General features: G+C 39.5%; 1 protein-coding gene across 7 annotated transcripts in view; it reads left to right on the forward strand.

The window, feature by feature from the left end:
* Positions 1-22,072, forward strand: part of CEP112 (centrosomal protein 112) — a 433,937-nt gene that overhangs the window by 265,416 nt on the left and 146,449 nt on the right. For all 7 annotated transcript variants that reach the window (XM_061615587.1, XM_061615581.1, XM_061615583.1 and 4 more), the window contains one exon: positions 14,748-14,978. In XM_061615587.1, coding sequence (XP_061471571.1) covers positions 14,748-14,978 — 231 coding nt within the window. The remainder of the gene's footprint in view (positions 1-14,747; positions 14,979-22,072) is intronic.

A 22,072-nucleotide genomic window follows, 5' to 3' on the forward strand; every position in this document is an offset into this window, starting at 1 on the left:
CTAGCTAGATTCACATAAAGTATTTTTTGGTTGCCATAGTTATGGGGATTTGTTAATCATCTGCATCTAAGATCACTTGTAATCTTCATTTGTTTCATTAAATATTTCTCTCCTACTTTTCCACCATGTTGGTCCTCAGGATAGATAAAAATCATCAAACAAACAATACAATAACAGTACAGAAAAGCTAAATAATGGGAAGATGACATTAAGTGAACAGTGCCTTCAAATAAGTGTTCAAACATGGTTGTTTAACATGGCACCGGAACATACTTAATGATGTGGATAATCAGATCTCCCAGAGCAATGAATTCCATAATGTGGATGCTTCAGATTAGAAGGTTTGATTCTGTGTCCTTGTCCTTCTCGCCTCATAGGACGGGGCACACAGCAGAGAAATAGTAGAAAAATTAAATCAAGGGGCAGACTAACATATGTTCCCCACTTCCATGTATTAACTGGAAATGTACATCAGAACTATGTGTTATGGAAGTTGCATGACTTCCACTGCCTTATATCATTTCTCCCTGTTGCTCCAGAATAGTTTGAACTACAAAAATGGATGACATGATGTCATTGCAATGTGAGTTGCATTATGTGTTGCTTTCAGGGAAGCTTGCAGTGCAATCACATCACATTTTCTGTTCTGCTTATGCATTATCAACATGTTTGGAAGAGAAAAAGGAGATGCAGGGCTGGAGTGCTCAGTAACAGGAACATCCTGTAACATCAGAGATGCTACCTTGTTTATTTCTCACACTATATCCTGCTCTTCCTCCAAGGTTGTCAAGGCTGTGTGTGTGTGTGTAAATTACCCCCTTTTTATTATTAAACAGTGTAGTAAGTTAGGTTGTATGCATGCCCAATGTCACAGAGTGAACTTCTGGGTGGGTAGGAATTCAAATCCAGATCTCCTTATCCAAGTCCAAAACACTAGACCTTATATCATGCATGTCAACACTTGCTTATGATTTCAATGATTAGTGCTTTTGCTAGCAGAAGAATTTTGCATTAACAGTCTAGTGCACTTGGGTAAGGTCCATTGCTTCATAAATTGATGATGTAATGATTTGTTAGTAGTCCACCATTCACAATATGAGAAATGGTTTATTAGGGGATAAAACTATACCCAGTAAAAGTAACAAGTTACCACACTGTCAGCTGAGCTATGTAAAAAGATAAACTGTGGAGCAAAGTAAAGGGTGGAGGAGAGAGACTTGAGTGCTCACACTAATCTAGAGTTCCTAGTTTAGAGTATAGATGAGTGTATAGAGTATAGGTGAGTGCCATGCAAATATACACTATAGAATATATGCAGTCCCCTGTGCATTTTTATCATTTTGCTTCTGCTGTACAGAACCAGGGAGAAGAGTACATGAGAAGACGGTCTGTGTCATAGCTAGATAGCAGGCCTCTCTCCTGTCCAGGGAGTTACACAAACTCCTACTTCCTTAGCCATCAATGCTTTAGAAACATAGAAAAAACAACTTTTACAAGCAAGAACTTGGGGTAGAACAAGCATGAGGAGATACCTGTTCCCCTTCCTGCAGTTTGAAGTAAGGGGAGGGAATGTTCAGAACTCTTCTCTGCCATGAAATTAATCACATAGGTCTCCTTGCAGGGTACAGTTGGTTAGGGAAGGCTTACATGATTGGCCCTCCCAAATGCTGATTTACTTCAGTCACAGCCTCCAGGCCATTGTGAGGTTAGGCCAACAGGAAGCAGCTCCCTCTCCTGCACAAGTGTGTGAAAGAGCCCTGGACAGGTTTGGGAAACAGGCAATGGAATGGACAGACTGGAGTATGTAAACAAGCAAGAGGAGAAGTGCCCTTAATGTGTTATGCTTTTGTGGCAAGTTAGAAAATGCGGGAGTGAGTGCATTGGGTGAGTGTATTTTTCTCCTTTGGGTAGTTTTAAAAAGTGCAGAATGCTGCTCCTTATGTTTCCCATACATATATGCTTCTTCCTCATGGAATACTAGACTAGACTTTAGTGTAATGTTATATATGTATATATTTATTTATTTAATCTACCACAGAGTATGCACATGGACAGATTTTCAACCTACATTTTTTTTAAAGATGGGGAAGCAAGCTTCCTAATAATAGGGAGGGAATTGAATGGCAATGAGCAGGATGAGAGAAACTGCAATGTGTCCAGCCTGTGTGAAGTATATTGGAGGGGGGAGGGAGGTTTACTAATTGTCACATGAAGAGACCTTGGAATAGAAACCTGATACAGGATCTTAAATGAAGGGAAGATTGTGCCAACTATTGTACTAGTGTGTGCAAGGATATGTCATGTAAAAAATTAAACATCTGGCACAATATCCTTGGAAGCATGTACCTCTTTTTTATATTGAATTGTAGGGCTACATTCATGGCTGAGACTGAGATTTTATGAATTGATTTTGTAATGTATGTTATTGTGGGAGACAGTGGATATTGTTATTGCGTCCTCTGTGTCTAAATGAAGAAGTTACATTATTTCTTGTTCTTAAAACAACCAACAAGCCTGCCTTTTCTTAAAACTTGTGTTCTAAAGGTTCTACTGTGCTCATATGTAAGATGTGGATCCCCACTCCCAATGAAATCTTGCTTTTTTGACATCTTGGCCCATTAGCTAATTAGACAGGGATTCATTGTTGATGGCGGTATCAGTTAGTCATCACCCCCAAGAAAAGCATAAGTCAGTGTGATCATCAGTAGATACATGCAGATTGTGATGGCTCTGGTTCTAGCACCATTTGAACAACAAAACACTGTCTTTGGTCAGTCCTATCAAATTTGCCATAAATATGTGAAGGAATCTAAATAGTGTGGGTAGAGTTATAAAGTATTCATTTAACCTACTATAAAATATGTATGCTATGCAGTTATCATCGTATGTCATTCAGAAAATATAGCAGAAACTCTGACAAATTAAAAACAGAAGGATATGTCTGCAAGGGCTTTTTCAGTCATTAAAAAGCTGCTTCACCTCTCAGGCAAACTATTTAATGGCAACTTCTTGCTCACTGTACTGACATCTTCAAAGGCTTTGACATCTGTCAGCCTTTGAACTACCATTAAAAATATTATCCCATTTCCATTCGTTTATGCCCATTTTTTTAATTATAGCCTTTCTTTCAAGTTGGGAACATGGTTGGTTTAAATGATGCTGTCCTTTCGTTTTCAGCCACCCAGCTGCGGTTTGAATAAATTGATGTCGAATCAAAGGCGGGACTTTAAAGGGAAAAGGTTTGATGGACTTGGACTCCGAACCAGATGAAGCTTTATGATGAAAAGGGTTTAATCCCAGCACAGGCATTGCTTCTAACAGTCAAGCAGTACAAAGCAATTCATATATATAGGTTCACGAGAAGTGATCTATTTTTTAAAGAGCAGCACAGATCTCTTCAGGACTTGCAAATGTGGCATTAGCTAATATTCAGAGTGCTGATTTCTTTTCATCCACTGGAAGCTTATGATTATAGTACAGTTCTCGAATTGGAAATGAGAGCTGCAACACAGATTTAAAGCTATGTTGTCTGATTTGTATTCAATATACATGTCACTGCGGGACAGGCTAGTCTAGGCCAAGCTGGTTCAATAAAAGGAAAAAGCAGTTTCATCATTTGAGATTCAGAGAAGACAACAGGGAGGAAAAGCTGCCAATTAATTAGTACCAGCATTACCTGACACTTGTGCAAATGCTCTTGGTGGATGTAGCATCTTTTCCAAAACTCCTAGAATCAGTTTTTAACATTCTCGTTATATGACTGAGAATTATTCCCTTGTCATCCTTCTGCGGCAAAATAATACATTGCATTAACCAATAATATGTCATTTATATTTGTGGCATCACTTGTTATGGTGAATTTTTGAACATCTTTCAGTGGTGAAAATTATTGCTGTTCCCTCATAACAGCTGCCTTCGTTAAACTGTAATTACGTATGCTTATGAGATCAGAAGACATTGCTGAAAAAATGTAGTTGGTTACTTTATAATAGTGTTGTTTTTTTACTTATTTTGGCATTTCTGTCTGAACAAGATATTCAGCAATGTTTCTAATCTTTATAGATGAATGAATGTGTTTAATGTGCAATGTTTAAAAATCAGTTTATATTGCCTGCATTCATAGATAAGGACTGTACCTAGAATTCATGGTACCAAACCTAAAGTGATACAGTGCCAAACCTGAAGGTCTATAGGTGAATGTGTCTTAACTCATCATTATTAGATATTTAAAATGTTCTTGGCATAATATCAACTCCAGAGATTTTGCTTTTTGTTTCTCTGATCTCTGGCTAATATGAAAGAACTTATTTACATTTGAGTTAAAAAACTCTTGGGCGATTGCTGTGAAGGTTTTGAGACTCATACTACTCACTTGTCAGTTCAAAGGATGTTTTAGGACTAATTGAGGAATTGATAGGTAACAAGGTCAAGATAATATTCACTAACGTGCTCATTCAGAATCTTTTGTATTAAATAGAGGCTATAGATATGTATGATAAGATCTTAAAATAAATGCTCTAACCCCTAACTTAGAAAGGGAAGAGACACCAGAGATCATATCGCCAACATATGTTGGATAATGGAACGGACCAAGGAATTTCAGAAGAAAATCACCCTGTGCTTTATAGATTACAGCAAAGCCTTTGACTGTGTAGATCATGAAAAACTATGGAATGCTTTAAAAGAAATGGGGGTGCCACAGCATCTGATTGTCCTGATGCGCAATCCGTACTAAGGACAAATTATGGAGAAACCGATTGGTTCCCCATTGGAAAGGGTGTGAGACGGGTGTATTTTATCATCCTATTTGTTTAATCTGTACCGCAGAACATACCATACTGAAAGCAGAATTGGACCAAGATGAAGGTGTGAAAATTGGAGGGAGAAATATCAATAATTTAAGATATGCAGACAATACCATACTACTAGCAGAAACCAGTAATGATTTGAAACGAATGCTGATGAAAGTTAAAGAGGAAAGCACAAAAGCAGGAGTACAGCTGAACGTCAAGAAGACAAAAGTAATGACAACAGAAGATTTATATAACTTTAAAGTTGACGATGAGGATATTGAACTTGTCAAGGATTATCAATACCTTTGCACAGTCATTAACCAAAATGGAGACAATAGTCAAGAAATCAGAAGAAGGCTAGGACTGGGGAGGGCAGCTATGAGAGAACTAGAAAAGGTCCTCAAATGCAAAGATGTATCACTGAACACTAAAGTCAGGATCATTGAGACCATGATATTCCCGATCTCTATGTATGGATTTGAAAGTTGGACACCGACAAAAGTGGATAAGAAAAAAATCAACTCATATAAAATGTGGTGTTGGAGGAGAGTTTTGCGCATACCATGGGCAGTGAAAAAGACGAATTATTGGATGTCAGAACAAATTAAACCAGAACTGTCACTAGTAGCTAAAATGATGAAACTAAGGCTATCATACTTTGGACACATCATGAAAAGACATGATTCACTAGAAAAGACAATCATGCTGGGGAAAATAGAAGAGAGTAGAAAAAGAGGAAGACTAAACGAGAGATGGATTGATTCCATAAAGGAAGCCACAGACCTGAACTTACAAGATCTGAACAGGGTGGTTCATGACAGATGCTCTTGGAGGTCACTGATTCATAGGGTCGCCATAATAATAATAATAAGTCGAATAAATAAATAAAATAAAAAGTCGTAATCGACTGGAAGGCACATAACAACAAACAACAACCCCTAATTGTTTGTTTGTCAGAAAGGGTGATTATTACCATCTGGGGTGAATAAATGAGGTAGCCTTTTCTGATAGCCTATGAACCTAGAACCTATCAAAATTATCAGCCTCAGCTGTTGGTAATTAGTTACTTTCACACATAAAAAACAACAACCTTTAATTATATAGCAAAAAAAAAAGCAATATCCTGTTTGGAGCTCTAAGTTTCACACCATTTGACTAGTTTGGTCCCACAAAAACTTACATTGACTATTAAAAGATCCAAAATGTGTTGGGGGCATCAGTGAAAAGATGAACATACAGTGTAAGATCTGTAAATAATGCAAGGAGAAATTCTTACTTTTTAGATTTTGCTTGTGGATAAAATTGTTCCTAGAGACCAAGATGTGGTCTGTCTTCTGCATTATATAAAGCAAAATGTTCCTCACTCAGCCTGTTATCTGACACTGATCAGTGATTGATCATATCTTGATTGAGGTAACATTGCTGGTGTAAAACAATATTATCCCTCTCTTCATCTGTCAGCACAGTTGCTTCCATTTATGTAAGCCTCAAAATGGGGTGGTTGGTACCATCCTGAGGGTTTAAACTTGATACTATCTGTTTTATAGCCTATGACCTTAGTAAAATTATTAGCCATGATGACTGTCAGTAATGAGTAGCTTTCACTGAAAAAACAACTACCTTTTGTATGTGAAATACAAGTCAGAGAGACGGATGAGAAAGAGAACTTGATAATACTTTTTATTGTCAGTATGTTGCTTCCATACCTTCAGTCACAGAAACAGCAAAATTGAAGTATATTTTCTCAAGTGTTAAGGTTATTATCATTATCTCCTTCAATGATAGGTTCAAAGTCATGTTTGTTGTCGTTAGTTTAGTTGTTGCAATATCGTGCATGGCACATTGCTGCTCATGCCCAACCATTCTTTATACAGGTTCATGTGTGTACTACACAAGATTGCTTACACCTACAGAACAATAGTACCAGGACTGACACTGGTGCTAGGTTTCCAGTCACCCATTGTGTGTTCCATTCTTTGTAATGGATTTCCATAGTAAAATCATTACTGATAGCTGATAGTTTTGCTTGGACGACATAGAAAATATAGTTTGGAATGGGGAAAAATAGTAAACATCATGCACAGTTTGATGTTACTGAAAGCCATAGTGTCTAATAATAATATTTATTTATGATATTAATATCCCACTCTCATCAAAATGATCCCAGGCCAGGTCACAACAAGAAAAAATATAGTACAACTATAAAATAAATTAAAAACACATCCACCTGTCTTATAACCACTAACATTTTCAGAGACCGGGGGAAAGGAAGAGAACTGTCTTCAGCTGGTGCCAAAAAAGAGACAGAGGCCCCAGCTGAACTTTGGAGGGAGGGGTAGAGTGTTCTACAACTGAGTTGCCATCACTGAGAAGGACCTCTCCAGCTGACCTTAAAGCTTGGGCAGGACAATATGGCAAGAAGAGTTATTTCAGATAACCAGTTCCTAAACTGTTGAGGGCTTTGTAAATCTAAATTAACACCTTGACTTGGGTGCAGTGACAAAGGCACCTACAGTGCTTCACCTGATTCAGATGTTAAGAAGGAAAAATAGAGCTTAGTGTTACCTGCATATCGATTGTCTATGGCCTCAGATTTCCTGATGACTGCTCCCAATATATAGATGTTGTATGTAAATGTGAAAGAGCACGTGAGACTGAATTGAAGCTTGTGGGACCAAACAAGTGCCTTTGAATATTGCTCTCTGGACTGACTTGGCAGTATGAGCAGAATCACTGCAATACTATGCCTCCAACTCTCAACCTATTGAACCGATCCAGACAGTGTTGCACTCTCGCCTTCTCTCTCCTGATACAAGTTATCCATCAGGTGACCATATTGGTGTATAATATGCTGAAGACCACATAAAATGAACATTTTAATCTGTAAGTGAAATCTTAATATATATATATATATATATATTATTCGGCCAGTTTATATACCACTTATATTTAAAGAAAACCACAGTTTACAACATAAGTTAAAACAAATAACAAACACAAAAATACCAGGGAATTTCTGTATTCTGTAAAAAAAAAATTAATAACTAAATGGAGCAATGGTTCTCAAACTTTTTTCATCAAGCACCACTTAAAAATTGCTGAGTGGACCACTTAATGATTTTTCTGCCAATTGTAATATGCTGTGCTAGATTCTCTATTATTTTAATGGTATTATTTCTTTTATTTCTTATATTATATTTAATTTCATTACTATTTGCATTCCATAGAACCAAAATTCTAATACAATAATATACAACATAAGACATAAAATAAGCAATAATAATGCAATTAAAAATCAGTATGAATATTTATTGTGTACATGGTGCTTACCACTGGTGGCCCATGGACCACAGTTTGGGAACCTCTGAAATAGAGCATCCTCTTTATTATTAAAATAAACATTACATGTAAAAATCAGCTACAAAAATACAAGGAAAATTCATAATAAACATAACAAACAATTAAATTAAATATCCTCTAGAGCAGCCTTTCCCAACCAGTGTGCCTCCAGATGTTGTTGGACCATGTGATGTTCCTATATTAATGTATATATGGTAAGTGTTAGTTGTTTAGAAGATACATGGTAAGTGGAGTGAAAGAGGGGGAGTGAATGGGCAGTAGAATGCGAGATGATTGGCTGAGTGTTTAAAATGGCTGAATGTATAAAAGGAAGAGTGAGAGTGGAATCTGGGGGGGAGAAGAGAACTGAGTGGGTTGCTTGGTGGGGTTTAGAGAGTTGTTTGCCAGGAGGGAGGTGGAGTTCGGATTAGTATTGAGTAAAACCATATGCTTATGTGCCTTAAGAAGAAATCTTGTTAATCTTGTTAGCTTTGTTATCTGTAATAAATACTTAATTTGGTTTACCAAAGGCCTGATCCTTGGCTGGGGTTTCACAGACCAGAAGGGAGGGTAAGGTAATGACCAAGGCTGAAGGGGAACTGTAACAAATGGTGGCAGCGGTGAAGAGAATAACAATACCAGTATTCAGAGTCTCTGGGAATACTAGTATTGGGTCGTTACTGGTGGTTGCCTAGCAGGGGGATCTGTTGAGATCTGTGCTAGAGCGGGGAGAGAAACCATAAGAGAGAGCGGTCCGGACTGGTGGAGTCCCTGGTGGTGCCTAGTGACAGGCAGTAACCACGAGCAGGTAGGAACCTGACGGAGAGCCAGGGGACGCCTCACAGACCACAATTCCCATCTTTCCTGACCATTGGCAATGCTGGCTGAGGCTGATGGGAGTTGTGGTCCAACAACATCTGGAGGCACACTGGTTGGGAAAGGCTGCTCTAGACAAAAGGAAGTAAAATTACAAATGAAAATCAAGTAAAAAGTTTAAATTAACCTTTTTAAGTAACATGATAGAAAATAAAATCAACTAACTTTGCAACCACCATACATTAATCAATCATACCATTAAGCAAACCAATCCAGTGAAACTCCTTAGTTCATTTATGACTGCCCCATTTTAGAAACTTGAGAAGCATATTTCATTAGTAATTTATTGTTCACTCCTGTGCTACTTACTGGGAATAGAAATCTGGAAGCTTTTGCTTCCACTTTTCATTGCCCACAGCTGATTGTGTCATTCAAACACAGAATGGTGATTAGCATTAACTATGGTTAGTTTTAACAAGACAGCTTCATAAACCATGGTTTGAAGTTGCCTTATTTAAAGCTAAAATAGTGAAGTTAGCCACAGTTCATCAGTGGTTGGTTAACCAAACAGGGAAGTAGAACATTCTAAACTCCTCCTCCTAGTTGCTGATATTTCATGGTCCTGATACTTCTATGTTGATGAAGTTTTCTTAATACACTTAAGGTGACATATGGTTGGACTAATTTTTTGCCATTATCCAATATGCCATCTTGGAATTATGTATAACATTTCTGGTCTCCAAATATTGCATATTGCCCACAGGCTATAGAAGCCAAACCGAAAGGGATATGTTTAACTTGGAATATGCCTCCTGCAATGTATTTAATAGGTTCTTCTGGTAAAGGAATCTGATTTATTGGGGATAAATCAAGTCTTTTTTTCTCCTTTAAGGTTGAGAAGCATTTCAGCATGAAGGATGGTTACAGTTGACCAAAAGATTTGAAATGGGGCTTCTTAGTCCATATATAGATGTTAACATTCCTAGTCAAGAGAGTGAGAGAAACCAGTCTCTTCCATGAGGTTTGCGTAGTTTCAGAATCTGAACCTGGAGTGGTTGTGGCTGTGTTAATACATTGGACCCATTTCTCACTTTACTCGCTGTAGTGCTCTCCTTTAGTCAAATCTTGTATTTAAATCTTCCAGCAGCCTCTGGAATAACTGTAACAGGTTTTATGGTATTTGTAATCATTTGGCAGCTCCATCATAGCAAAGAAACCCTCTTGTGTGCTATACAGTATACTTTTCTTTTGACCATTACAACCTTTCTATTCCAGGCTAGCAATAAAATAGTCTTTGATAGAATTAAGAGATGCATCTCAAAGCCACATGTCCAGGGAATGCAGTTCTGTTTTCAAGAATGAGCAAATACCATAGCATAAATCAGAACTGGAATACAGAAAATATTGAGGATCTGACTTCCAAATACACAGAAGATAGTTAACCTGCTGCTACTGGGTTTACAACACTGAGGGATAAAATGTACATATGCAAAGAAGGCAGTGAAACTGCTGCTCTTGGGTTGCAATGTGCTGCCAGTTAAGCAATCTACATCTTCCTTCCATTATTGTAACTCAAGGCAATATCCAGGTGGCTTCCTGGGTGGTCATTCAGGCACTGACCAGACCAGTTTAGCTTCAGTGAAGTGGTGGCCACAAGTGTCTTCAGACCATACCCTAGGACCCTTGTGATATTTACAGCAGTTCACTACAAAGAAGGTAATGAACCTGCTGCTAACTGGTAAGCTTTCAAATCTTTTTCAGCCTTTGTTGGAATGCATTCAGTTTGCATATGAGTGAGTAAAGAGTCCTGAAGCAAAAATATTAGAAGAGACATTCTGTCCTATTTGAGAGAGAATGAGAATGCTTCTTAATATAGTGCTGCCCTCTGCAATTTCTATCAATACTTGTATAGAAATATGGTTTGTTAATCTGCAACCTGATTAATCAGGAGTACTTTTTTAATCAATCAAACCGATTAATCTGAGGTTGCAGCCCTACCAACAATCAATGCAATGTGTAGTTTAACATCTGTTTGAGGCAGTTTATATTGTTTTGCTGAGTGGGATTGGAGCCTGCATTCCAATTCAAGTCATGCTGGGAGGATCAGAGAAGACACTTGGCAGCTGGCCATTACATGTTTCTTGAGAACTGTTACGTTATATATAATTATTTTTTATATACAGCCTATGGAAAAATATGAGTAAAACTATCCCATGATAGTAGAGAGCTTTTTGCTTTTTTACTGAGAACTGACTCGAAATCACTTTGTGCAAAAAAAGGGACTACTAATCAACCATGTTAACTTTAATTATTAAGAATATTCAGGATGATTGGTTTTAGTTAGAGCATACAAATTTGTTGTAAAATTTTGACACTAAAGGTTTTGGGCTTTCCTAGACAGTGTCTTACGTCAACAGTTTCTGTGTCCTACAAAATTGCAGGCTAAACCAAAGATAGGAAATCTGTGGCCCTCCAGATGTTTGACTCCAACTCCAGCCCGAGCCAGCATGGCCAGTGGTCAGGGATGAAGGGAGATGTAGCTTAACAAAGTTATCTCTTAAAGTATTACAGCAGTTTATGTTTGCTGGTACAACCGAACACAGTTGCTTTTTTATTTGCTCATGTTCTGTTGTTACTGAGAACATTTTAACAGTAAGATCACAGGAAGGTCTTTATCTTCAAGGTGCTTCTCAGATTTAAAGCCCCAAAATTCCATGTGTGTACACACTTTTAACAGTGGAGATCATTTTATTTATTTATTTTATTTCTATACTTCTTAACATAAATGTTAAGTGGCTTACAAGAATTTAAATCACAATAAACAATATAGCATTAAATTCATTAAATTAAAAAGAATAATATATATGGTTGGGTTCATACATCTGAAAAAGCTTGCATGAATAAAAATGTCTTGAACTTGCATTGGAAGCCTTGTATCATCAATACTGTGATCTCAATAAGAAGAGAATTCCAAAGAATAGGTGCCTCATAAAGGCCCTCAGGGGTAAGGGAGTCTGTCAAGTGACCTGGTTCTAACTTGGTTTGGGCTTTATATGCTAACAACAGAGCATCTTACCTCATGAAGTTTAGTTTGACAGTGACAGTACCACCCTGTCCAGGTGGCATAATTCCCAGGATGAATCTGATCAAACATCTTCGTGCCTGCCATGTGGCAGTGAAGAATTATGCCATTTCATTCTTCAGCCATCCAGCAGAGCTTTTCGAGATGATGACAAGGAGGTAGTGGGTCTGCCCAGATGGAGGAATTGATGGTTTCATCCAAGGTCTGCTGTGACCAGTTTGCAAGGCAGTTTTGAGGGTAATATTGCCCAGATTCATTCAGAATGGGACACAACAGAATAGGTCCTTGGAGGCATTCAGAGCACTGTCTGGTTTGGATCTGTTTCAGTTATTGCGGACAAGCTGCTTGACACCTTTCTATGCCTTCTCAACTCTCCTTCTTGGTGCATAAGAGCAGCCAGAGGGGATTGACCGGATGGGTCCAGGAAGTGATTAATGTCTCACTGGAGGAAGGGGAAGTGCAAACACCTTTGAAGGAAGTGTTGGCTCACCTCAACCCTTTCTGGACCCAGAAGTGTTGGATAACTAACACCTGGTCGCAAACATCCTGTCTTTAGGCAAGGTGCTTGAGAAGGTGGTGACTGGTCATGTGGATGAATCTGGATCCATTTCAGTCCAGTTTCAGGCCTGATTTTGGGACTGAAATGGCCATGATTTGCATGACTGATGGCCTTTGTTCTTGACCTCTCAGCAGTTTTCGATACCTTTGACGGTGATATCCTCCTGGACCACCTGAAGAATTTGAAAGTGGGGAGCACCATTTGGTGCTTCTTTCTTACATTATTTTTGTTGTTTTTAATTCATGCTGTTTATCTTGCATTGATGTTTTATTTGGTTTTATAAATATGCATTGTGGTCTAACATGTTGTCCCATATGGTGAAGTGTGGTATAGAAATGTACCCTAAATAAATAAATAATCCTTAAACTCAGCTAAATAGCATATTGGCAGCCAGCGCAGTTACTTCAGCAAAGGTATTACATGCTGTTGGTAGGCCACTCCAGTCAGAATTGGTCCCGGTAAACCACTGGTAGCCAGTGTAGATCTACTAACACTGGGGTAATGTGATCTCGGCGTCGGCTAAGCTTGATCAAGCGTGCCGCCGCATTCTGTACCAGCTGCAGTTTCCGGACCGTTTTCAAGGGTAACCCCACGTAGAGCGCATTACAGTAGTCTAAGCGAGAGGAGACCAGGGCATGTATCACCCATGGGAGTAGATGCACAGGAAGGTAGGGTCGCAGCCTCTGTATCAGATGGAGTTGATACCAAGCTGCCCGGCTCACTGCCGAAACCTGAGCCTCCATGGACAGCTGGGAGTCAAGAATGACTCCTAGGCTGCGGACCTGGTCTTTCAGGGGTAATCTTACCCCATTCAGGACCAAGTCGATGTCTCCCAGCCTTCTCTTGTCACCCACGAGCAATACCTCGGTCTTATCGGGGTTTAGCCTCAGCCTGTTCTCGCCCATCCATCCACTTATGGACTCCAGGCACTTGGACATGGTTTTCACAGCCAACTCTGGTGAGAACTTAAATGAGAGATAGAGCTGAGTGTCATCCGCATATTGGTGATACTGCAGCCCAAAACTCCTGATGATCGCTCCCAGCGGCTTCACATAGATGTTAAATAGCATGGGGGAGAGGATAAGGCTTTATAGGTCAAAACCAGCACCTTGAATCAAGCTCGGAAACATACAGGCAGCCAATGCAAGCGGGCCAGAATCGGTTTTATATGTTCGGACCGTCTGGTCCCTGTTACCAATCTGGCTGCTGCATTTTATGACTCCTCTGGTTTTAAGATTAATTTTATCTGTTGCACCTTACTCTGTTTTTACTGTCTCAATTTTATTGATTTTAAACTGTTGTGAGCCGCCCAGAGCGCTGCAAATAAATGCAGTGGAGTGGTGAGATAGAAACATTTTAATTAATTCCTTATTTAACAAAATTTATATACTGTTTGATTTTAATAAAATCTCTTAAACTGGTTATAAAAATATTAACATTATGAATTAATTTAATTTAAATCAATTAACTCAATTGATAAAAAACACCTCCATTTTTTCAGCATCTGTGCCTTAATTTTAATGTATTTTTTAATTTGCAACTGGAGTGACTAGATACTTTTTTGTAAACAAGTAGATGATATTGTGATATGCAGTATGTGTGCATGCCAAAGGCACATATCCCTTTGTTGCTGTTATTTAAAGCCTTAGTGTTGGTAACATATCAAGTTGTTATGAGGTATAAGACAGAAAACAATCCTTAACAAATGATTTTTCAACTGCATTTACCACCTTGATTGTATTAGGAGTAGGCCCATAATCTACAATCTTATGCATGCTTTCTTGGAGATAAATTCCACTGAAATAAATGCAACTTGTTTCCAAGTGCACAGGTTAGGATGGTAGGGAATCTTGAACCCTTATTTCCTGAAAATCTGAAAGAGCATGCTTGAAGTTGTACCAGACCTATTGTAAATTCATGGCTTTGTGGATTGTAGTCATAAATGAGGAGCTTTAATGTGAACACACAACTTTTCTACCAGATTTTATATTTTGGATGTATTTTCACAGTACGGATACTTGAATACATCTCCCAATAATTTAAGAAAATATTTCCATACATATGATGTGGTAGTTCTCTACTCTAACTGGTTATCTCAATTTTTTAAAGAAAAAAATAAACCTAAAAAGTAACTTATACTATTATTATTATTTTAAAGATCATTTGTGATATGGAAGCCCAGATCCATGCACTGAGAGAAGAGCTCATTCAGGTGAATACTCAGAGAAAACAGCAGCTAGTTGAACTTAGCCTTCTTAGAGAAGAAGAAAAACAAAGAGCTATTCGGAACCATGAGACTGCCATGAACAAGCTGAAAGCTGAGTCAGAAAAAATGATGCTAGACCTGAAAAAGGCTAATGCTGCTGAAATGGAGATTGCACTGGAAAAGGTGAGCACAAAAGCACAATTACTGGCTAGTGTTGCAGTTTTAGGAAAGTGATTGTGAAACTGAAGCTGTGTGTTTTCTGAGAAATGTGGGTAGTATGTTAGTGCTTTCATTCCCCACGATGCACATGTACATCTTTTCTAAATTGCTGTTATATGTTTCAGCTCATTTAAACTCCTATAGCAAGACTACATTTCTTTTCCCCTGTTGCCACTCCCTCTCCCTGACAGCAGTTCACTGCCATTTCAAGTTATTTTCTTATCTCTTAACAATCGTTTCTCCAGTGGGTGGCCAAAGGGAAGTTTCAGGGACAGCAGTTTCTCTTAGTGGAAGTTAGGATCAACTTTTTATTCCCAGACTTGTCCTGGACTCCTGTCTTCTGTGCACAGAGCACTGTTTTCTCAGAGGTTTCCTGAGCTTTTATTCTGACTACTTAATGTCTTTTTTAAAATTCTGTCTTCTCTATCTCCCTCTTCATTCCCAGCCTTTGAAGTCAGGGAGTCATACACAGAGGCGTATAGTCCTTCCTCCCCTAGGTCCAGGACAGAGCTGCCAAACTTATAGTGATGCACTTCACGCCACAACTTCCTCCTTCCCACGTGCACTTCCAAAGCAGGCAACGAGCAGCCCCTTTGTGACTGGTCCTCTGAGGTGCGACCATGTTATCTATGTAGTTGGCAGGTGCTTCCCACTAAAACAGCTCCTTCTATTACACACACACACACACACACACACACACACACACACACACACATACGTGTGCACATGCATGCACCAGGAGAGAATAGGAGACACGGAAGAAGAGGCAGCAAGAGCTGGTTCCCAGAATCTGCTTTGTTTTCATCAGGGCTACAAGTTGTTTTTTGTGTTGGAAGAGTACACCAAGAAAGATTGCCCATCTCCCTGCAGCTCGAGAAAGTAGGGCATAGCAATTTCTTCCAGTGCCTGGATCTTAATCCCCCAGTGACGGGTGATTTCATTCAAAAGGCAGAGGCACCACCACCCCACGCAAAAAAACAAAAACAAAAAAAACTGTTCCGGGATATGCTAGGAAGGACCACAATACAACTGCAACCCTAGAATGCCATCGTATGTCAGTCATGGGACAGTTGCACACACAAATGGCAGATGCAGCAGAGGGCACAAGGATTTTAAGTTATTCCCCAAGAACCCATATTGCACCAGCTTCCCCAGATCCCATAAATCACTGGGCTGGACCTAACTTTCCATGGTGAATTAAGCAGTTGGTGGCCAGAGAGATAAAGGATTCTCCCTATAGAGTTAGCCAAATGGAAAGAGCTTGGGTGGTAGATATCATTCTTATCTGATGAGCATAGGTACCCCCGTAAGTGCAAGACACCTCCTAAATCCAAAAGCACATGCAAGATATGCTGTCATGGCCACTCTCAGCAAAAGCACAGGAGGAATCACTCTTGACAAAGCTCCAGTTCAAAAATACCCTTTAGGCAGTCTTTTCCGGATCCTACTCCCATAATCACCAAGGCCATTGGACAGCTAGTGATTAGTCCTCAAAGCAATAAATCTTCCCCTCGTTTGGAGGTGTTCATCACATCCATGGAGGCTCAGATTTCGGCAGTGAGCTGGGCAGCCTGGTACCAACTACACCTCATACGAAGGCTGCAACCCTACCTTCCTGTTCATCAGCTCCCACTAGTGGTACACGCCCTGGTCACCTCTCGTTTGGACTACTGTAATGCGCTCTACGTGGGGTTACCCTTGAAAACGGTCCGGGAATTACAACTTATACAAAATGCGGTGGCTCGACTACTTACGAATAGTCGCCGCCAAGATCACATCACACCAGTGTTGTTCGATCTACACTGGCTTCCAGTTGTTTTCCGAGCCCAATTCAAGGTGTTGGTATTGACCTTTAAATCCCTACACGGTTTCGGCCCAGCTTATCTCACGGAGCGCCTTCAACGCCACCAATTATGCCGCCCGACAAGATCGGCCACACAGGGCCTTCTCTCAATCCCGCCAACAAAAACAGCCAGATTGGCGGGTACAAGAGAGAGGGCATTCTCATTGGGGCCCCCACTCTTTGGAACTCCCTCCCACAAGATCTCCGGCATGCCTCTTCCCTAAATGTATTTCGGAAAGCCTTAAAGACCTGGCTCTTTCAACAGGCCTTCGGGGTATCCGGGGAGGGTTAATTGTTATAATTGTAATGCCTCCTGCCCAGTTTTAATATTGTTGTTGCAGATGTATTGTTTTTATATTGTATCGCTGTATTTTTCAATTGTATCTTAACGATTTTGTTCGTCGCCTAGAGTGGCCATCGGCCAGATAGGCGACAAAGAAATTATTTATTTATTGTGGTTTGTTCGAGAGAAACAAACCATGAGTGCTGGTTCAAATGTAATGCTAAGCCAACCATTCTATGGTTTATTTCCCCACTGGGAGGAAGGGAGGAACAGAGCAGAGATGTTTGACCTGTGTGTAGTAGCACATAACTTGTCCACTAGCTAATTTGCCTAACTATGGTTAATGGCAAGCATAGCTCCCAAAAACGGCAAATGGCTGTACAGATAGCAATATGCACTCCAGAATTAATTGTGGCGACTGATAGGAACTAATAGGAGAGGTGGACCCTGACTTGCAGTCTCAGTTTGTTAATTTTCCATTTTCTGGCTTGAAGCTGTTTGGAGCTCCTTTGTTCTTTCTGTTCTTTATATCCATCAGAAAGCTTTCTCTGCAGTCAGAAAGGATGACCAGAAAACCAAACAGCCTCATTCCTTTTAAACTTCTGACCCACCTTACAAGTACAGGAGAGCAAAGATTCTGAGAGCCATGTACACAAGATACCAACAATACAGAGCACTCCCGTATGGCCTGACTTCTGTCTCTCTCTAGGGTATTTGCATAAGGTGCAGTAGTCTAGTGGAGGGGTTCATGGCATTGCATCAGATGTGGGGGAGGGAGCTATATTTCCCTGAATGAGAGACAACCTGAGAAGCTTATCAATCCTATAAGATGGAGAGAAGGGTGTCCAGTCAACTGCCGGAGTTCTCTTTTTAGAGAACATTAACTAAGAACATCAATTGCCTGGAAGTGACTCTGGATATGCTAAGGACAGGATGTTTCTGTCAAAGGAAACAGAAGGCAGCTTTTCTTGTCTTGCGTGTCTCTCTCTGATCTTAAGCAGGTATTATGGAGCAGGAAGCTTTATAGCAAGTCACACCATTGATCCGTGTAGTCCAGTATTGTACACTGACTGGCAGCAGCTGTCCATAATTTTAGACAAGAATCTTTCCCAGTTTTCTCCCTGTGGGCAGCAGTGAGGATTGAAAACAAACAGCCTCATTGCTGTGATAGTGCAAGTGGTGCTGGTGGTAAGCATGTATAGTAACCATCTCCTTAGTCATTTTTCTGCTGGGTCTTTTGAACTAGTCCAGAAACAGAGCAATTGGGCAACAAAAGGGGGGGGAACCTTCCAGTACCATCTACGTGCTTCCTCTCTTTCTTGCTGTGGCCTAGAAGAGAAGACAAGAGAATGGGTGGTGATTGCAACAAAGTGGAGATGTTTGTAATGAGGGGATCACACTGAGGGAGTCTTGCCCAAGGGTACTCCAAAACAAGTGCCAGTATTGTATTCAGGTGAAAATGTGTATGTTTATATTATACGCAATTTTGTGCAAATCCAGCATCTCATCATATGAAAAAGGTAACATTTTAGCACCTTAAATGGCACAGCATTATTTAATGGAAATGAAGAAAAACTACTGATCTTGACATTTAAATATTATTTGTTTTGATTTTAATTCTTTTTGGAGTGGAGGTGTTGACTGTTGCTGTGGCAGAATTCTTCTCTGATACGGCCTGTGAAATGGAAATGGACTGCCTTCAAGTCGATCCCGACTTATGGCGACCCTGTGAATAGGGTTTTCATGGTAAACGGTATTCAGAGGTGGTTTACCATTGCCTTCCTCTGAGGCTGAGAGGCAGTGACTGGCCCAAGGTCACCCAGTGAGCTTCATGGCTGTGTGGGGATTCGAACCCTGGTCTCCCAGGTCGTAGTCCAGCACCTTAACCACTACACCACACTGGCGGCCTGTACTGTACCTTAAATCCCTGGTATTTATTGTCACAATAAGAAGATATATTTTTGTGGTTCAGTGTAAAAACTGCATTGAAACTTCTCAAAAGATTTATTTGCATTGGTCAACATTCAGGTGTTTAAATGTTTTAGCATGTATTAAAGCACAATGTACAATTTATTACAAGATGAAATTCTGCAACTAAAAAGAGCAATTTGCATATAGAGTTGGAACAGCTTTTGTGAAACTGACATTTCATTTACCTGCATCAGGTTCTTGGTCTATAATTTTAAACAGGATTCTGAGGATTATGTTGGAAATCTGCCAGCCTGAAACTATTAAATGGCTGTGATCAACAACTCACAATCTTTTTTGAATTTAAAAACGCTGCACTTGGCATAATTATTTCAAGCCAAGGTTAGAGCAAGTATTTAAACCTTTGAAATTCATAATAAAAGGATTAATATTAACTCATGAAGACATTGTCATTGTTGCTTATAAGTTGAATTTGAATCTTGGGGTTTTTTTTTCTTTTCTTTGATCTTTTTATATTTAAAGCATAGCAAAAGAAAAAGTTAAGTTCTCTCCAAATTAAAATTACATTGTTTCATTACTGTGATACAGTTTCAGCTTATAAAAAGTTGGATTACTTTAACAGTAATAATAATAATAATAATAGTAAACACAACTAAGCTAATTTCTCACATCAACTGAAAATGACAAATACTTGCTAACATTTGCAAAACAGGGACCAAAGTTGTGGAAGAACTGAAAACCCTCCTAAGCCCATACAATAAATGGACTATTTGTAGACAGCTGTTCTTGTGTAACTTGAACAAACATAAACATGTGAAGTGCCATGTACACTAATTGTGCTGTACAACCAGCAAAAAGTGTGGTGTTAAGTTTCTGGAACTTGGATGAGAGAAGGGCTCCCAATTCCTTAGTATCTTCCGACATGAGTGCATACAGACCTACAGTTCCTTGCTGAGATCCATTGTTCCCTTTCCATTGACTTGACCTCATCCACATTGCCATCATTCCTCCTTGGAGGCTACTGCAATTTTAGACCACCAGCAGTGTAAACTTAAGCCACTTTTCATAGCCTACCAGCAATCCAAGTTTACATCTACTAGTATTTTACACAAGGCAACACGCAGAATACTAGTTTGTGCCTCTCCTGTAAATGAAGATTCCCTCTACCTATTCTCATAGGGTGGGGGGATCTAGAAGACTTGGGATCTGGGCATCTAAAGAACCTCTCTTATGTGTATCTGTCTGTGCATTATGATCATCATCAGGGGGTCTTCCCCAAGTACGTTTGTCTTCGTAGGTAGATAGTAGCCAGATAGGGAGCCACCTTAGTTATGGCACCTAGTATCTGGAATATACTCTGCAGGCAGGCTCACGTAGCACCAAATTTAATGTCTTTCAGTACCAGGCAAAGATATCTTTGTTTGACCAAGTTTTCCAACATGTAATCCAAGCTTGTTTCACATTTTTACTGCTTTTGCTGCTTTTGTTGCTTTTTTATGGCTTCCATTGGTTCTGCTGGTTTTTATATTTGATGTTTTTATTTTTGTTAGCTTCATGGGGAATTTATAGAAACTGAATGACAGCATAAACATATTTTTAATAAATAAATACCTGTCATCCAATAGCCTTGTTCCATTGTTAGATTTTATTGTTGTTGTTGTTGTTGTTGTTTGCAGAGGGAGGGACATAGGAAACTGCCTTATATGAAGTCAGACCATTGGTCCATTTAGCTCAGTAAACTGATTAGAAACTGAAACTGATTAGCTGAAGCTCTCCAGGGTTTTAGTCTTTTCTCAGCTCTACCTGGACATGTCAGGGATTGAACCAGGTACCTACTGCATGCAAACGATGTATGCTGTGGCTGTCTATAGGGAGGGAGTTTTGAGCTACTATTCCATGGCTATGTATTTAATTTGTCAAATCTTCCCCTCACAACAGCCATTGGAAACCATTATCCTGCATCAGCAGTAAAGGAAGCAAGGATGCAGTATGCACTTGCTTGAATACAAGAACATCTGTTGAGTTCTCCCCCACTCAAAAACCCCCCCCCAAAAACAACCATGAGTCTTGCCCCAAGTGCTTCCTTCTTGGAAAATACACCCCTCCCCCAGTTTCATATTTATTCATGTACAATTGAATCACTTTAACTAAATGGGTTCAGTTTGTATGTAATTTTCTATGGATTTCTTCTGTCTTGCAGAAGATCTGTCTGGTTCTGTCATTTTTTTCTCCCTGTACAGCCACTATGTGTCCTGACAGGGTGGCATGTAGTCTTACCCTAACCCTGCCAAAAATTATTTGGTAGTGGACCTACGTAATCTGATTTTAATTCACTGCTGCCTGTTTCATATACAATTCCTCATCTCTAATTATTGTTAAGACATCACACTCCAGCCACAGCACTGCATACTCTTCCCTTTCTCACTCATAATCCCCTTTTCACCTACAGTTAAGGGTTACATTCACTAACAGGCAAAAAACCTTGCGGTTTAAGAACGTACCTATAGCCCACAAATATTTCTATCAAACTTTAAAAAGCAGGGAAATTGGGCAGCTATAGTGAATGCACCAGGGGAGCAGGAGACCTGACCTCCTCTCTGGGATATTGGACTGCCCTACAGATTTGTCAAAATGCAAACACAAGATTGGTTGGTCTTTCACAGTCCAATCCATGTCCTGTGTAGCTTGGAAGAATTTGGTAACATGTGCCTCTGAGCATGCCCGACACTATCATTCAGTTCAAGTCAAAATTTCTTAAATTAATTAAAAATCAGCCAGGCATTTAACTTTTAAACTGCAGAAGATGAAGGTCAGAGTATGGGGCAAGGTCAGTAATAGGATTACAGATACTCTGTGAACATAGCTGATTTTTGATGAATTTCAACAGATTATGCGAACTCTGACAGAAAAAAGTCCAAAAGGGCTCTGGGTTTTTTTTCTCTCTCTTTTTACACTTTGAACTCTCTATTCTCTCTGACTGTTTTGTGTGTTGCCATGAAAATT

Source organism: Rhineura floridana, chromosome 3, assembly GCF_030035675.1.
Source record: "Rhineura floridana isolate rRhiFlo1 chromosome 3, rRhiFlo1.hap2, whole genome shotgun sequence".
NCBI classification, from domain to species: domain Eukaryota; kingdom Metazoa; phylum Chordata; class Lepidosauria; order Squamata; family Rhineuridae; genus Rhineura; species Rhineura floridana.